Source organism: Carassius auratus, unplaced genomic scaffold (assembly GCF_003368295.1).
Source record: "Carassius auratus strain Wakin unplaced genomic scaffold, ASM336829v1 scaf_tig00026110, whole genome shotgun sequence".
NCBI classification, from domain to species: domain Eukaryota; kingdom Metazoa; phylum Chordata; class Actinopteri; order Cypriniformes; family Cyprinidae; genus Carassius; species Carassius auratus.
This window is the reverse complement of record NW_020525488.1, coordinates 71187-88083: the sequence shown is the minus strand read 5'-3', so window position 1 is coordinate 88083 and position 16897 is coordinate 71187. Positions and strand designations below refer to the sequence as shown.

General features: G+C 36.8%; 1 protein-coding gene across 2 annotated transcripts; it reads left to right on the top strand.

Annotated features, from left to right (window-relative positions):
• Positions 1 to 3868: 3868 nt before the first annotated feature.
• Positions 3869 to 16520, top strand: LOC113078613 (DEP domain-containing protein 7-like). Of its 2 annotated transcripts, none has more exons than XM_026250934.1 (9): positions 3869 to 4182; positions 10093 to 10486; positions 11380 to 11510; positions 11650 to 11842; positions 12776 to 12996; positions 14308 to 14450; positions 14840 to 14965; positions 15450 to 15528; positions 15643 to 16520. In XM_026250934.1, the coding sequence occupies exons 2-9, from the start codon at positions 10101 to 10103 to the stop codon at positions 15855 to 15857; spliced, it is 1494 nt and encodes a 497-aa protein (XP_026106719.1). In that variant the 5' UTR covers positions 3869 to 4182; positions 10093 to 10100; the 3' UTR covers positions 15858 to 16520. The 2 variants fall into 2 exon arrangements, with proteins under 2 accessions (XP_026106719.1, XP_026106718.1); XM_026250933.1 differs by lacking the exon at positions 3869 to 4182 and adding an exon at positions 6364 to 6481.
• Positions 16521 to 16897: the final 377 nt, after the last annotated feature.

The window sequence follows — 16897 nt, the reverse complement described above, 5'->3', positions numbered from 1 at the left end:
CAGTTAGACCCGCGGCAGAAAACACCCTCTACAATGGGACAGATGTTTCGGGAATACACAGGTAACGTCTCGCTAGAGTGGCCAGCTTCGGGAAGCGCCTTTATTTGCTTTCCACCAGTCAAGAGGATTAATATCCAGAGAAGGAGGATCGTCTCTCATGTAGATGTCAACATCTGCTTCTGGATAATCAGTGCGTCATCTCCTGAGATCGCCGTGCATCGCATCTTCTCCCTGATAACATGGAGGGCAGAGTTTGTTGCCCTTCATCACTCGAAGCTTGTGGGTGTTTGCTTCGTAAATGTTACTGCATCGTACTTGTGCTACTGCTGTATTTTAATACGGCGCCGCATAATTTACAGGTAACTTCGTCGCCCTTTCTGTTAAAATAATCCCACAAAGTGCTTCTTTTCGCTCGCTTCATTTTGCTTCCCTTGCTCAGAAAAAAAAAAATCTGCAGGCATGTGTCACGGGTGTGGTTGAGCGTGCCGACGCGCTCCGTGAGTTAATAAATAAGCTATATAGTAGCCTAGGCTATTTTATTTTCGAAACCATGCAGCAAACTAAACAAAAATTACCTTAAAAAAAAACGTCAAACCGTTTAACTGATAGTATTAATCGGTCAAAATTTTTACTTTCGGTTAACGGTTAAACGGTCAATATGAGCATCCCTACCCGTAACGACACATGACATCAGCGCGTGACGTGTAATGTACGAGTCGACAAAGCTTGGCACGTTATTCTTTAACTGAAGCAAGCAAACGATATCTGCGTCAGTGCGGAAAGTGAGGAACTAACTGATCTCTGCTTCATTACAGTTTGCACATATGTTTTCGTCGCGAATGTTGATCTTCCTTCAAAACAACCGGTAAAAAAGTCACGCGATAACTTGCATCATCACTTCGATACCGAATTAGATCTGGCTTTTGTTCACACAGCGCTCGTTCCGGATCGATTACCGCAATGTTACTATGTCCCCGACCCGGGTTCGATTCGGTAATCAATTCCGGGACGTGGTTGCTTTCACACAGAAGGCGACCAGGCAATGTTACGGGAATATTGCGGGTCCGACGTGCAGTGTGAAAGGGGCTATTGAGTCATTCACTAAACCAATTTTGTTTATAAATGTGTATCATTCTTGAAAGAACCACTGTTAGAGTGTCTTGCTGCTCTTCTGCTTTCATTTAAAATCAAACTGATTTCATTGCGGGACCAAAAAAGGGGGAAAAGGTTACTCACAGAATTGTATCTAAAATGTTAGAAATAACTTATTTATTAATTGTTGTGTAGGCCTATAAGCAGTTATTCGACAATGGTTTGAGACACAGCAATGCATTGGGGAAAATAACTGTTCGTGTTTAGGTGATGTAAACTGCATTCACCATTTCAATGTTCAAATGGACACAGACGTTTTTATCTTGAATGTGCTTCCGGTTAATTTAACTGTTCAAAACCCATCCGTTACGCTGCTTGATACTGCAAACTAGTATTTATTATCATTTTTAATTTAATTTATTATCACAATCGTAAATGCACAGGTTTATAGTGCAAATTCAGGCTTATAAATATTACATGACTAAAATCTCTACATCTATCATTTTAACCTTGAGGTCATATGTGATAGTCCAAAATCACTTGAAGTGTGCTTAAAGTTTTGAAACAGCTGTGTTGATTTAAATAGGAGGAGGAATCTCGGTGGAAGAGAAATTGTTTCTGCCACGAGTCTCAAACCCGGAGTCAAGTCTTTTTTGTCTTGTCTGTTGTCCTTGTTCCTCTTCCTGCAGTGATGGACAGTAAGCTGTGACCGGTGATTTATCTCTTAGCACACTGACATAGCTCCACTGGGAGAGGCTGGTTGATCTTTAGCCTGGTTTTACACAGCTTTACAAGATGACGTGCATTGTCTGTGTGCTCTGGGAATTTAGAGCAACCAAATCAAGAACATCACTTATAAAATCTGCAGTACTGATTTCTGATGAATGTATTAAGAAATAATGCTGACTTTTTTTCTAGATATTTTGCCTCATTACAAAAGAGGATGGTTATATATAGTCAGCAAAATTATATTTAACTCAAACTAGATTCAAATCAAATGAAGCTTTGTGTCCAAAATCAGATTAATTATAAAAGTAATTAAATAAAATATGTGTTCCTCTTGTGCTCTACAAGAGTATAATCTCTTCTCTATACTCTTTAGCAAATAATATAATTTAAAATAATGTACATAAGTGTGAACTGGATGTAATGTTTTGGAACGAATGCATGTTATTCACAAGTAAAAATGTATTATTGTTCAAATTTAAATTACATGCAATTGTCTGAACTTAAGTTGTCTTTTGAAATATGGATAAAGTGTACTGCCTAATGTACTGACAAGCATTTATGGCGACCTAAAATATGACATAACATAATTTCTATCGAAACTTTAACATTTGTAATGCAATTGAATACATTTAAAATACATGTGCTTTAGTATGATAGTCAACATCAAAATAAGTGCACTTCTTCAAAGCACTATGAAATTATTAATATGATTTAATATATATTTTGAAATAAAACTTATTTTTTGACATTATTAAAGTGCACTTTTTAAAAGTGTACTTAAGTGTGTTAAGAAACTCATGAAAGTGTCCTTTTAAGTGGCCTTTTACTTCAATAATATTATATTGTAAGAATAAATTTTTAAGTATACTCAAGATTTTAAGTGCACATTCTACTTTTTTCACGAGGGTGTCCTTGCTGCTCTGTAGTTGTCTCATGGAATAACTATTCAGTCGTGTGTCTAAAACTGTGTTACTTCAGTACGGCTGCTGAATCAAATATGATTGTCGCAAGCCACAATGCAGCAATCTCAAACATCTCTGTGGCTGGAAACAAAGACCTCAGTATCCACGAGTGGCCCGTCATGAAGGAAGCCACTGTCCAGTTCAGTCTAGTGAGGGGTGTTGGTAGATTCCAGGCTGGATATTGCAGAACTGGATGTTTGTCCAGTCCCAAACGTCTCGGACACATGAGTATGGATAGGATGGTGCTGCTGGGGCCGTGTGGGACTCTGACACACGGTCAACTCATTGTTCTGGTTTCACTGAGACTGGAATTCACTTATGGGGACAATCGATGGGCAATTGATACAATCCACCCACTAACCATCCATCCTGGAGATACTCGGTGCATCAGACAGGAGCTTCAAGACCCCAACTGGCTTCATTTTTACAAGATTAGATTTTACTAAGTCAGAATTCAAAAGTACATTGAAAGTCTGCATATCTGCCTGTTATTTCTATCACATCTCATATATATATATATATATATATATATATATATGTGTGTGTGTGTGTGTGTGTGTGTGTGTGTGTGTGTGTGTGTGTGTGTGTGTGTGTGTGTGTGTGTGTGTGTGAATGTGTGAATATTTAATTGTGAAGTATGAAATATTTTAGATAAGATAACATTTTTCGTTTTATACCAGTAGCCTAAGGACAAAATGATTTATTTTTTATGAATTAATTTATTTTTGTGCATGGCAGTAAGAAGAGTTGGGGGGAGGGGCTCATAAAAAAAAGTGAAAAAATGTCACAAAGCATGTCATAGTGCAAACACTTCCTCACAAAAAGACTTCATTGTCGAGTGCCATTGACTTCTTCGAATATTTCGATTTTATGGGAAATGTGAGCTGGTTGGTTCTTCAAGGGATTCAAACATTCCTCGAGACATTTCATACGTGTCCTGTGATGTCAAACATGACCAGACCAATGAACGTGACAACGAGTGTAACACCCTGGTCATCAGTAATCACTTATCCCACCCTGTGTTCCCATAATGCCCAGGTGATAACGCACCCAACATAAAGAGCTCAGATGGGCAGTGTAGGGGAAGGGCAGGCGGCTCTGGGTTCTTGATAAGAAAAGCAGAACAACAGCCAGGTATTCTGACCTTGCTAACAGGTTCTTCAGCATGATTTAACCCTGAGCTGTAGGAATGTGTTGACTCAAGAGTAAAAAGAAAATGCTTTAACCTGTGACACAGGACGCAGAAACGTACAGAACTAGTTCTGATGACACGCATGCGTTTTTAGTGCTTGGAAGCCTAACTTTTACCAAGAGCTTATTTTGTTTTATAGATTTTTAATTCAATGTATTTTGCATGAGGTCAACTCTGGAACTTTTCATCGTCTGTTGTTCTGAGTGGGTAAGTAAACACTTTTTATAGTATCTCTAACCTCTCAGACAAACCTGAAGAGTTTGTTATCTATGTCCTTTAAAAGTTTTTATGGACTAGTTTTCAAGACAAAATATTAGTGTTAAATCGAGGAATGTGGAAGATTGTGGATGTTCGACTGACACATGCTGTTTAAATCAGTGTTTGTGTGTATTGAAATCAAGCAAAAGGACAGTTAAAGGGATAATGACTTGGGGAAAATGAGTGAAAGAGACCCCCTGGAGAGTGTGAAAGCTAGCATTGAGAGGCAAAATCTGTCTAACAATCGTTTGGCCTGAAAACTCAGACAAAGCATCATGAGGAAGAGCCGTAGAAAATGACTTTCTAGATAAATCCCATCCCTCCCCCGTCGAACTGGTTTCTTTACCACGTTTAGCTACTATCTCAACACTGACACTTATACACTAAAAACATAGTCCAGACTGACTCTTCCTTTGGTGCTTAGGACTAGGTTTTGCTTTGCTGCTGAGCTCAGGATTTTCAAAATCTCTTATTTTGAATGTTGTACCAAAATAACACATTCTCACTTTTTTTAGCAATCTTATACGTTTCTCAAGTTGTTGTTTCCGAATTCTCCTTCTATTCTCATTATTCCACTAAAATTTTCACAAGATGGCCATAACATCCATCTGAAGGTTTTTATGGGGATGCCATTGGCAATGATTTACAAGGCGGGTGAAGTAGGACCTGCAAATGCACGCTATTAAAAATGACCTGTGGGTTTCTCATAACAGAGGCCAGTCTATGCAGCGATGCATTAAATATGCATATCAAATTACAGTTTTCTCAGCCCCTATTATCCACAGTCTGTTAATATTTCTGAGTAAATCATGGTCAGGCTAAATTCCTTGAACTAGTCATGTTTTCTAAGAACTGAATTGTCATTTAAAACCACACACCATGCTGTGAAAGCTGTCTGTTTATTTCCCGGTTATCAGACTTCTTCTTGTTCAACCAGTTGAGATTGAGATGCTGAAACAAATTATTTGTAATTGTTTATGATCTTGATAAGCATCAACATTATCTCAGGTGACACAAGACTTTCACAGAGTCTCATTTGACCTCCAGAGGCAAATATTGCACCTATACTTGCAGAACAGTTGATGATTATTATTTTTTATTTTAATTAACTTAAATATTTCATAATTTTAATAATTTTTTGACTAGCCTAATACATTTCAAGTGTTCCTGGTCAGACTGGTAGAAATAATAATAATAATAATAATAAAACATATGGAATCTCATCAAATCTAAATGTTGTTTTGTTTAAAATGAAAGATAAATTTTGGAAGAAAATGAAAGTACTTTAGCATATATCTAACACTTATGGAAAAAGCAGTTTTTTAATAATACATTTAACTAAACTGAACATGATTTTGGACACTTAATTGCATATCATTTACAATTACATTAAAATATATTTAAAATATATACACTTTTTAAAAATATATTTGTACAGTGATAATGAATTTGATGCAATTTAAAATAGATCAACTTTAAATGAAATATCATTAACGCTAAATTTGAATTTATAATCAGGTATTTTACATGTGCTTTTGTTAGTCAAATCAAATTAAATGCAGTAATAAAATGTAATGATTGAAAATGTACAGTTAAACTTTCAGTTTAGCACTATTACAAAGTGTTCTTTTTAAAAGTGTGTTAAGAAAGTCATAAAAGTATATTTTTATTTCATTATCTATCTATCTATCTATCTATCTATCTATCTATCTATCTATCTATCTATCTATCTATCTATCTATCTATCTATGTATATAAGATTTGAATACCATACAAGTGTACAGTTAATAAAATGAAACACTTCTTTTTAACAAGGGTTGCCACTATATAGAATATAGAAATGCCAATATATCTGTGGTATTTTGGGGGGAACCATGGTTAATTTCTTGTTTAGGCCTTAAATATCGATATCTCAAAAAACCATGAAAGGCCAAGATAAGTTTTTTGCTGTCTTTATAACGGAAATATTTATATTTAGTGGTGCTTGTTTAGCATTCGCAAGTTTCAGTTACTGTTTGAGTGTTAATGAACTCATTATTATGCTAATAAGCTCACGACTGCCCTCGTGACGTCACGGCGAGGGTGTGGAGAGCGCGCGGGTTCTTGGCTGTAGATGAGTTCAGTCTCAGAGCGCGCGAGTGTGAACATCAGCTACTTACAGCACGAGACCAAAGGAGATGGTTCACTTCGATACAGCAGCGGCGCGACGCAACCGGCTTTAACCCCAACTACATGCACGGACCTCCAGGTAGATCTCTGCGTGTACGACTGACTGTTTTGATTTTATTTCGTGTTTGCACCTATGAAATATGAATGCATAAGCTACTTCGTTTTTAACTAAAATGTAAATGCTAAATAGCTTAAATAAAATAAAAATATGCATATTACTGCATTTTTATGTCGGAAAGGATGTTTTTTGGTCCTTACATATAAGATTTGTCTTGTAATTGTTGTCTGTAATTGGTAAAATAATAAAAAATAAATAATGCATTTCTGATGTGTATTCTATATATATATATATATACACATACATATATATATAGAGAGAGAGAGAGAGATACATTCATACATTTTCATTCAGACGCGGTTTTGCATTTACAGTAGCCAGAGGGTAAAAGCATTTGGCGTGTCTGTGCATGACAAACTAGAGAGCTCTTAGTTCTCATAACTCTTATACACTTAGGACAAATTAGCAGAGTTTGTCCTAAGTTGTTTTCAACATGATTCTGTGTTATAACAATAGCCTGGTGTATTTGTGTCATCATGAGGTGCTCTCCCTCTGCGGTTATTTATCTGAGTGTTGGGCAAACACATCAATGTGTGCTGGCCATCAGGAGAGGAGTGATTGCAGCAGATGCTCTCTGTCCATGGGGACAAACACCATAGGTATTCTGCAGATACTGGATTCACATTTGATTGTTACACCGGTATTATTCATGCACACTAACAAATCAACAACAAAAATGTCAACAAAAATTTTTTTTTTCAGACATTTTTCATGATGCAGGCTTGTACCCACAGCTGTGGCAGGCAGCTGTGGCCTAATGGTTAGAGAGCTGGTCTAGTCACCAGAAGGTCGTTGGTTTGAGTCTTGGTGCTGGCAGGAGTTGTAGGTGAGGGGGAGTTAATGAACAGCGCTCTCTTCCACTCTGAATACCCAGGGCTCAAGTGCCTTTGAGCAAGGCACTGCACCCCCAGTTGCTCCCAGGGTGCTGGATATAGCTGCCCACTGCTCCAGGTGTGTGTTCACAGTGTGTTCACTTTTCACTGCTGTGTGTGTGCACTTGAATGGGTTAAATGCAGAGCACCAAGTCTGAGTATGGGCTACCATACTCGACAAATGTCACAACTTTTGTCTTTCATAATTCTGTTGGGGCATCATATTTTAATTTTAACTACGTCATTCCATTCCTGTAGTACACTAGCATCATACTTGTTTGTAAGGTTCAGTTACTTTTATATGAAATAAATTATTTCAAATAGTTAACACTTAACACCAAAATCTCAGCAAGTAGGCTACTAATACAGTTTTTCAACCAGTGGTATGCAAATGAACTAAAGCCTACATGATGTGAACATAACAAGGACGTTTTCCTTATCAACTAGTTATCAGATGGAGGCATGAATCTGACGAGTCTAGTCAAATCTAGCCATTTGGAAAGAAACTAAATTTATTTTTGTTTTTTAGTTTCTGCCTTGATAAATAAAGCTTTTCCAGATTTGCTCATTTGTAAAAACAGTGATTAAATATAAATTTTTTATAACATCTAACGCACTTTGTAAAAAAGTGCTTTGTAATAGTCAAAATAATTTTTTTCTCTAAGTACATTTTAAAGCAATCTTTTGTCGTGGTTTAAATGCACTAAATTTGATGTTATCTAAAGCGTAAAGCCTAATTGATATTTCTTTAAATACAGATAAAATTTTTATCTGATGTTACTTTAGTGGTTGACCGATATATCGGCCGATATTTGGCATTTTTCAAATATCTGCATCTGCCGAAAAGTTTTTCTGCTTGGCCGATGTGTTCGAGGTGGGACTTTTATTTTGGCACACAGTGCTCAAACTCTCTCTTGTTCATCGTCGTCGTTAACAGTTCCGTCTAATACGAATTGAAGTCTGTCTAATAATCAGATAAAACAGTTAAACAAAGGAATTAATGTATACAAAAAATATTATAACGATTGCTTTTATATTACTAGTAATAGAAAGGCAAAAATTATAATACTTTCTTGTTTGCCATCAGAATTAAGTAAATACGCATTTATATTATTTAAACAAATCTTTGAATGACTAATGAACATTTAATCTGTGATATCTTGTGAAGTGTGCCTTTTTATCCAGCATGATTGCGTGTTCTCTGTGTGATGGTCAGCCTGTGCTTTAAACTTTAAACGTGATTTCAAATTATGCTGCACTTTATGCATTCGCCCACTGTCATATTCATGTAATTGTCTCTATGCTGTATGTAAAATAAGTGTTATCATGGCTTTATTTGAAAACGATTTCCAATGCACACAAACTTCCCAGAATACTGAGTGCCCTGTTGGGTACAGCAGTTACTTCCTTTTTAATGATATTTGTATAAAATGTATTTGTGAAAATACTTGTCAGCTAAAGTATCAGTATGTTTATTTTACACATTTATTTTTTAATCCATTGTAAAATGATTTCAAATATCTTAAAAATATATATTTTTTAAATGATATCGGCTTTATATCGGCCTCTGCTTTTCAATATATCGACATCGGCTGTCAAAAAACAATATCGGTCGACCACTAGTTACTTTTAAAGTTAATATATTTGAAATGTACTAAATCACAAATTATTATAAATATGTTTAAAAAACATGTGGCATACAAGTTTCAATAGAAATTACATTAAAGTATGTTTTAGTTTTTCATAAATAGTTGCCGGTACATTCTGCAAAAAAATTTATCAGTACAAGAAATTATGAAATGACATATTAAGATGTACATACGTTCTATTTAAGTGGCTCAAACGCTTATGTTAAACAAATTCAATTCAACTTTAAACTATAATACATTTCATTTAATTGCAAATTACTTATATTCTAGTCTATTTCTGTAATTACAAGAACTCTTTTCAAAAACATGCTAAAAAGTACTTGTTTTTTAGAGGGGCAAACAATGACTATATTGTATATTCACACAGCTAGCATTAATCTACTGTTCGCTGCATCTCAGATTTCCCAGAAAAACTCTTGAACCACAGTCTAGAGAGAATCTTTTGTATTGAAGCCAGCTGTTGTCCACTTGACGCAGAGCCTTCATATTGAAGACTAGGGGTGCGTCTCTATGACATCACAACATTCATAGCCACCCCTAGTAAATATCCTGATCCCTGATGGGTCATAATCATTACTTCAGAGCTGCACATAAAATTCAGCAGGAAACACTTCTTTCGAGAAATGATCAGAGAGTGTCTTTTATAAGGCTTATGAGGTACAGTATTGTTCTTGGAAGCGGATGCTCTTTGTGTTGGAAGTAGGATCTGTAAAAGCTTTCTTTAGTCCAGCGTTACAGCCATGAGAGCAAAACATGGGAAACTTCATGTTCTAGAAACTGTCAAGATGATGATAATGATAAAGAGCTGAAATTAAATAGCTGAAACCTCTTGGTCCAGTTTCAGAAGTCTGAAGAAGCTTCATTTTGTAGACTCGTTCCAGTATTAATAACAGAAAGTGCCAAATTCAATTTCTTTTTAAAGCCTGACTAAACGTATTAAATGCATCTCCTTTCAGTCAAAAGCTATCGATTTATTGAATGTGTGGGAAACACATGAATGCAGGCTGAGATCATTATTCTGGCGTTTCTCATCCAGTCCATCTCTCGACAGAGACAGGGATGGCTGGGAAACCATTCCGAGCCACGTACATCTGGACGAACATCATCAACAACCTTCAGACGCAGGTGGAGGTGAAGAGGAGACGCCACAATCTGAAGATCTACCATGACTGCTTTCTGGGCTCCGAGGCCGTGGATGTGGTTCTGGCTCACATCATTCAGAGCAAGATCTGCGGAGACGAGGAGGTGCCTCGTTCCAAAGCGGTCCGCCTCTGCCAGGCCCTCATGGAGGCCAGAGTCTTCGAGGCGGTGGACACGAAGGTGTTTGGGAAAGAAAAGAGGCAAGCCAAGTTTGAGGACAGCAGCTGTAGTCTGTACAGGTTTCTAAACAGGCCGACCCCAAGCGCATCAAGCTCAGAGAATATAGATAGTGAATGTGACAAAAGGTAGGTCAAATCACCTTCGTTCAGTGAATCTGTATTCTGTATAATCAGAAAATATAAGAAACTTGTAGAGGTTGTAGACCTTCCTCCTAATGCTTTCTCTAAAAGACTGTGGCCTGAAATGAATCAATGTCATTCCAGACCTGTAGGACCTTTTTTTATCTGTGAAACATAAAAGGAGAAATTTTGAAGACTGTGCTGGCTGCTCTTTTCCATGCTATTACAGTGAATGGGGAATGAGGATTTCAAGCTTCTAAAAGGAGGCAAAAACACAATAAAAGTGGTCCATATACAATTCCAAGTGTTTTTTAAAGTTATATTTTAAAATCGAAGTCATTTGTGTGAGGAATCAAAAATGAAAAGTCGTTATTCATTGATAATAAATCAGCCAAATCAAATCAGTCGGGTTTGTGTTAGAATCACTCATGAACGTGATAATTTGAATTCATGATAAGATTTGACATATAATGATTGTGCATCATTACTTCTCTCATTATAACTGAATGTTCATTTTTGGGAGAAAAAGCAGTGGCAGATAACAAAATGTGTGGAAAACATGCAGAAAAGTTCATTGTGTTTCCATTTACAGTAGATACAAGTGCTGGTAAAACCTTTTAGTTGCACAGAGATCTCACAGAATGCTTGGTATTTTCTCTGAATTGTTTTTTCTTTGAGATTTTATTTTTTGAAATGGGTCAACTCGACTGAGGTTGCTATTAAAAGCCAATCCTCAATAAATGCCCATGAAATGTCAACATCACAGTGAACCATGGACTTAAAATCCTTATTTGGTGATTCCTATGAGAATGCATGAAACTCGTTCAGCTTGATCCTTCATTGGAAACTGTTTTAGACATATGACATACTCACGACTATTGTCTGATTATTATCTTCAGGAAAGAAGATTCTGAGTATTCAAACAACTCGCCTGTCAAGACGGAAAAGTCTCTAGAGGATGTTTTGGGAAATCTGAACATGAACACAACCATCACACCACAGATGATGAATCTGGGGTTATCACAGGAGTGTATGTTTTCTTTGGAAATATATGCATGCTTTGTATAATGTCATGAAACATGATGTTTTTTGACTGTTTGACAAAATTGTCATAAAATCTGTCCTAAAAGTTTTAAAGCTGACATGTGTCATGACTGTGTCTGTATCAGTGATGGATGAAATATGGCGACAGCAGACGATACTGAGGCTCCTGAAGCTGATTGAGCTGCCTCTTCTGGAGAACCTGTTGGAGGGCAACGAGAGCCCTCGCCCGCCCCTCCACAGCATGGACAGCGACCCAGACCTCCTCTACACCAGCAGCTACCTCGACCGTGAGATCCTCAAGGCCTTCAGTGAGGCTCAGTATGCTGATCATTTCCATATCATGCTCCTTCTCTGTTTGTTTAACTCTCTTTTTGGTTCTGGGGTGTTTTAGAGTTGCGCTGACAAAAGCTAGAGTTTTACATTTTGTTCAAGAAATATATTACACAATGCAAAAGTGCTGAGATAAAAAACATCCTTGTGTTATAATCTTATACTTGCATTGACTCAACGCAAAATATAAAGTATTTAAGTCTCTGTAATAGTCACACTATGTAACTTATAGCCCCCTAGCGGTTAAAAAACAAAACGTGGAAGAGTATTTTTTTTTTTTGGTTAATGAGTAATGATAATCTTTACATTTCGTCATTTCATCATTTCATAAAACAGGTTTACCAAATAAGCCAGGTTTATTTAAGTTATGTCTGACTTATTGTGAGTTGATTTGGTAATCAAATAAGTAAGACTAACTGAAATAAGCCTGGTTTATATGGAAACACGCCGCTGGAGTTTCTTTGATGTGACACACACTTTCTGCGAAATCCGTCTAGACAAAAATGTAAATTATTATAATAGATTTTGTTTGATGTGTTTGGGTAAAAACATTTATTATTATTATTATTATTATTATTATTATTATTATTATTATTATTATTATTATTATTATTATTATTATTATTTGAAATGCACGGTAATCTGCACTAAATGTGTTCAGTCCAGTGTCAGCTGGTCATTATGTAATAGATCTGTATGAATCCAAACCGTGGAGCATGTTGGTTTCTCCCACTCATGTACAAGAAACTCCCTATTTGTCCACATACATTCTGGTGAAGGAAATCTCTTAGTAAACTTGCATCTTCTCATTCATTGATTCTGTCCTTGCATTTTAAGTGTTGTGTATTTTTAGATGGCTGTGCTTTTAATCGATTCTGTTATCTTTGCATCATTTTCTTTCCTTTTCCGTCTCATTAACAGAGCAGACAGCTGGTTGTCGGCGGCTGTGGACTGTCTGGAGTTTCTTCCTGATCAGCTGGTGGTGGAGGTGAGCCGAGGACTGGCCAGGTGTGCGGAGGAGACGTCCCAGTACAAGCAGCTCCTCTACGGGACCCTCGTCCAGCACTACGGCCAGCCGGACTACCCACCGCTGCTCAGCAACCACGTCTTTGACATCCACTCAGGCGTCTGCGAGCTGCTTGGTGAGAGATCACGCCAATATATGTTAGCTTGACCTGACTTTTATAGAAAATTAAACTTATTAGCTTATTAGCCGCCCCTGTTAAGATGAAGTACTTGTTATTATGTAATAATTTACATTAAAAGAATATATTTGCATGAACTGAATGTAATGTTTTTGGACACTTAGTTGCAATAACTAAATGCAACTAATTTATATTAAATGCAATTAGCAGTTAGTAGAACATAAGAGTGCAACATTAGCCGGCCTGACCGTAGCTTTGTGGAATTATATTGCATGAAATCTGCATGAAATAAAAACAAGCAGACGTGCTGAGTGAGAACGCATGTTCACACACTGACAGCAGGTGGCGCTTATGAAGCAGCAGTGAAACAGCGTTTCATTTACTACTGCTGTAAACATTAATATGCATTATAAGGAGGTGAGAAAAAAGAAAATAAAGTTCATACAGTTCATATACTGTCATTCCTCACCCCCAATTCAGTTTATTCCCCCAATATTTTGTGTATCATAAACAGTGAGTTTGCTCTGCCTGCTACAGTATTTCCTCCTCTTTGTGTTCGTCTTCAGTGTCTCCGACTGAAGTTTTAGTTGTGTGTTATTAATCCTACTATAACCATTAGTCAGAAGTGTATGCAGTTAACAAGTATCTCCTCTCTATTCATGGCTGTTTACGTTGCTTAGCCAGTTGTACCAGTATATCAGTTTCTTTTTTTAGAAATCATACCGTGTGCATAATTCAAACCTGTTTATTAACATCACCCACCATTATTAACAACCATTCAAAACATCCTAGCAATGTTCTACAGGCGGTGTTGGGAAGGTTACTTGGTTATAGATTACAAGTTACTCTATTTAAAATGTAACAAGTAGTGTCCACACACAGCCGCCACAAAATCAGACTTTAGCTTCGTGTTTTACTTTGAGATCGTTCAGAGGTTAAATACTGATTTAAAATCAAATCTTTGCAGCTCTGACAGGAAACACTGATATCTAGCAAAACAAAGTTAATCTAAAAAAATTAAGAATATACACAAACCTAAATAGGAACTAAAAGAGTTATCAAATAAGCATGTGTCTGTGTGCTAAACTCCTGAAACACTGGTGTCTCATGTTTCGTCTGTTTGTGTGTGAAAATATTTTTTAACTGTGGTAACTGTAATTTAATGACACATTTTTTGCAGTAACTGTAACAGATTACATGTAACCGTCACATGTAACTAGTGACTGTCCAACACTGAGTATACAGGCCACTGGAATGCTGTTTCAGATTGCTCAGAGATGAATGTATTATATTGTTCTGTGTGTGCAGTGAACGGGAAGCAGGAGCAGGCTCTGGAGTCTCTTCAGCTCTGTCTGAAGCTGCAGGATTCACGCAGTAGAGAGGAGCTCCGCAGGTTACTGCGCTTCATGGCCCTCGCCGCCGGCCCTCAGGAGACCAGACTTCACAAAGAGGTAGGTACCAATCATCTGACGTCTAGTGGAGACTGAGAAATACTGTTTGAGTGTGTGTTTTTATGCTCAAGTCAGTCAGTTATCTGTAAAACAAATAAAGGATGATACGGAGTGCAGGTGTATTTTTAAATGACATAGTGTTTAGAGATCATTTGTGAAATGGATACAGTATCTGCACTGAAACTGATGCAGATCTTTCAGTATGTTTCTAGCTAAATAAAACACTAATACAGTGTTTCTTTCACACAAAAGTGTCATTGTTAAAAGCAGAAACTAAAGAGAGCTTTGCGGTGGCCGTGCTTGTGAAAACCATTTATTCCACCCACAGAAATGCCCTTTCTACATCCCTACAGAAACCTGACCAGCTGATTGTTTGTTTTGTTCTGTAGATAGAGAACAGAATGGCTGTGAAGAGGGCGTTCTCCAATGCTATTGTGTATGGGACTAAACTAGCCAAGGGGAAGGTGGATCTTCTGGTTCTTTTCATGACGGACAACCACCACGACCTCTTCAAGGTGAGCCTACTATCAGTGACATACAATCAGACATATACTGTACAATGTGCTCGACTGTGCGAAGGTCTGGGGTCTGGAACAAATGCTGTTCTACTGAACTTTATATTCATCAAAGAATCCTGAAACAAACATTAAGCAGCGAAAAACGTTGTCATCTGTTGGTAATAATCAGCAAATCAGCATATTAGAATGATTTCTGAAGATCGTGTGACACTGAAGACTGGAGGAATGATGCTGAAAACTCACAGGAATGCATTATATTGTAAAATGTATTTTAAACTGTTATAAATATATGACTTGTATTTTGATCATATAAATGCAGTCTTGTTGAGCAAAGCATCAGCATATGTAATAATCGCAACAGTCCTTGTGTTTTAATATGAGAGCCTTGTTGTGAATAACTCAGCTCGTGGTTCTCTCATGAAATTGTGTTTTATGAACTGTTGACAGCTTTTGTAATCATCTGTCTGTGTTTTTGCTCTAGATTCCCGTCACTCTGCACAAACTTGTTAGTGATAAACTGGCCAGTGTCATTAAAGGAACAGATCCCGATCTCATCACAGGTAAATCTACAAATATACCTCAGATTGTACATTCACTAATATATTTGTAAATAAGCCACGGCTTATGATCGTTGATTTTCTAAGAAAACCCATTGAGAATCTCCACTCTCTTAGGAACAACGTACTGTCGCCGTCTGACCGGAAAAGATTACCTGGAAACGGTTCAGAAGACCACCAGAGAGGAGCTGTGGACCTTACTGCAAACGATTCACGAGAACTCGAATCTGTGTCTGAAAGAGAAGCGCCGTCTGCTCGGACAGTTCTACAGAGGACATCCCGAGATATTCGTGCAATACTTCGGCAACAGGATATCCAATGTTTATATTTAAAGATCTTCAGTTAATTTTATATGTATGATATGTAAAAAGTATTGTAAATATGTATCTATTTAAATTTGTATTGATAGAGAATGAGATTTGTTGGACAGTTAACACATCTGATGATCACTGATGGACTTGATGATATTATTTTACCACTTACTGCCCAAAAAACCACATTCAACTTAATCCTACAAAAAAGTGAACAAAGAGTCCTAACTGCTCGGAGTTGAACACGTTCAGAATATAAAGACAGGAAGTAGGTGGGTTGGTGATTACAGACAGATGCTGAAGGCTGTGAATCTTCTTCAGTTTCTGGTCTCAGATAGTAGTAGATCGATTTAAAGACAGATGAGAACGCTTTCTTGGCCAAAGTCTTAAAGAAGCTTCTTTAAACTTGGAGGAGGAAAACTACAAAGACTGTTTCAGTTGTTTTTGATATATTAAATGCAATAAGGGAGGCATAAAATGTACAGCAGTCACTTGGAGATTTACAGTCGAACTGAACCAGCACATGAATATTTTATGTGGCCTTTTAACACGTAATGTCGCTGAACATCAGTTTTGTGCTGACTGGAGGTGACCAAGCCACTAATGTCTGTTTTAACACTGTGGAAACTTATATTGGCTTAAAAAGCTACATTTGGAGATGAAATAAACCTGTCACAGAAAACAGTTATTAATATTTTACTGATTCTTACAATAGTCACGTGTGTTTTTTGTTTGTTTGTTGTAGCCTGATCCAGAAACATTCACTCTTATTCAGATCAGGATTATTATCATTAGCTAAAACTAACATATGTGTGTGTGTGTGTGTGCACGCATTTCAGCTTTCATTCAGATACTTGATGTACTAAAATAAACTGAAAGTTATATAATATATATATATATATATATATATATATATATATATATATATATATATATATATACACACACACACACACATCTAACACACCTAAAATATGACAGAACTTTTAGGAATATATTTACTGAGAAAAATATTAAGAAGCGTTTATATTTATTTGACCTGCTGTGTGTGTGTGCATATA

Excerpts from the sequence above, each read along its gene's own strand:
- LOC113078613 (XM_026250933.1), top strand. Across the intron at positions 14,451-14,839 it reads AGACCAGACTTCACAAAGAG|ATAGAGAACAGAATGGCTGT; the intron begins GTAGGTACCAAT and ends TTTGTTCTGTAG. Across the intron at positions 14,966-15,449 it reads ACCACCACGACCTCTTCAAG|ATTCCCGTCACTCTGCACAA; the intron begins GTGAGCCTACTA and ends TTTTTGCTCTAG.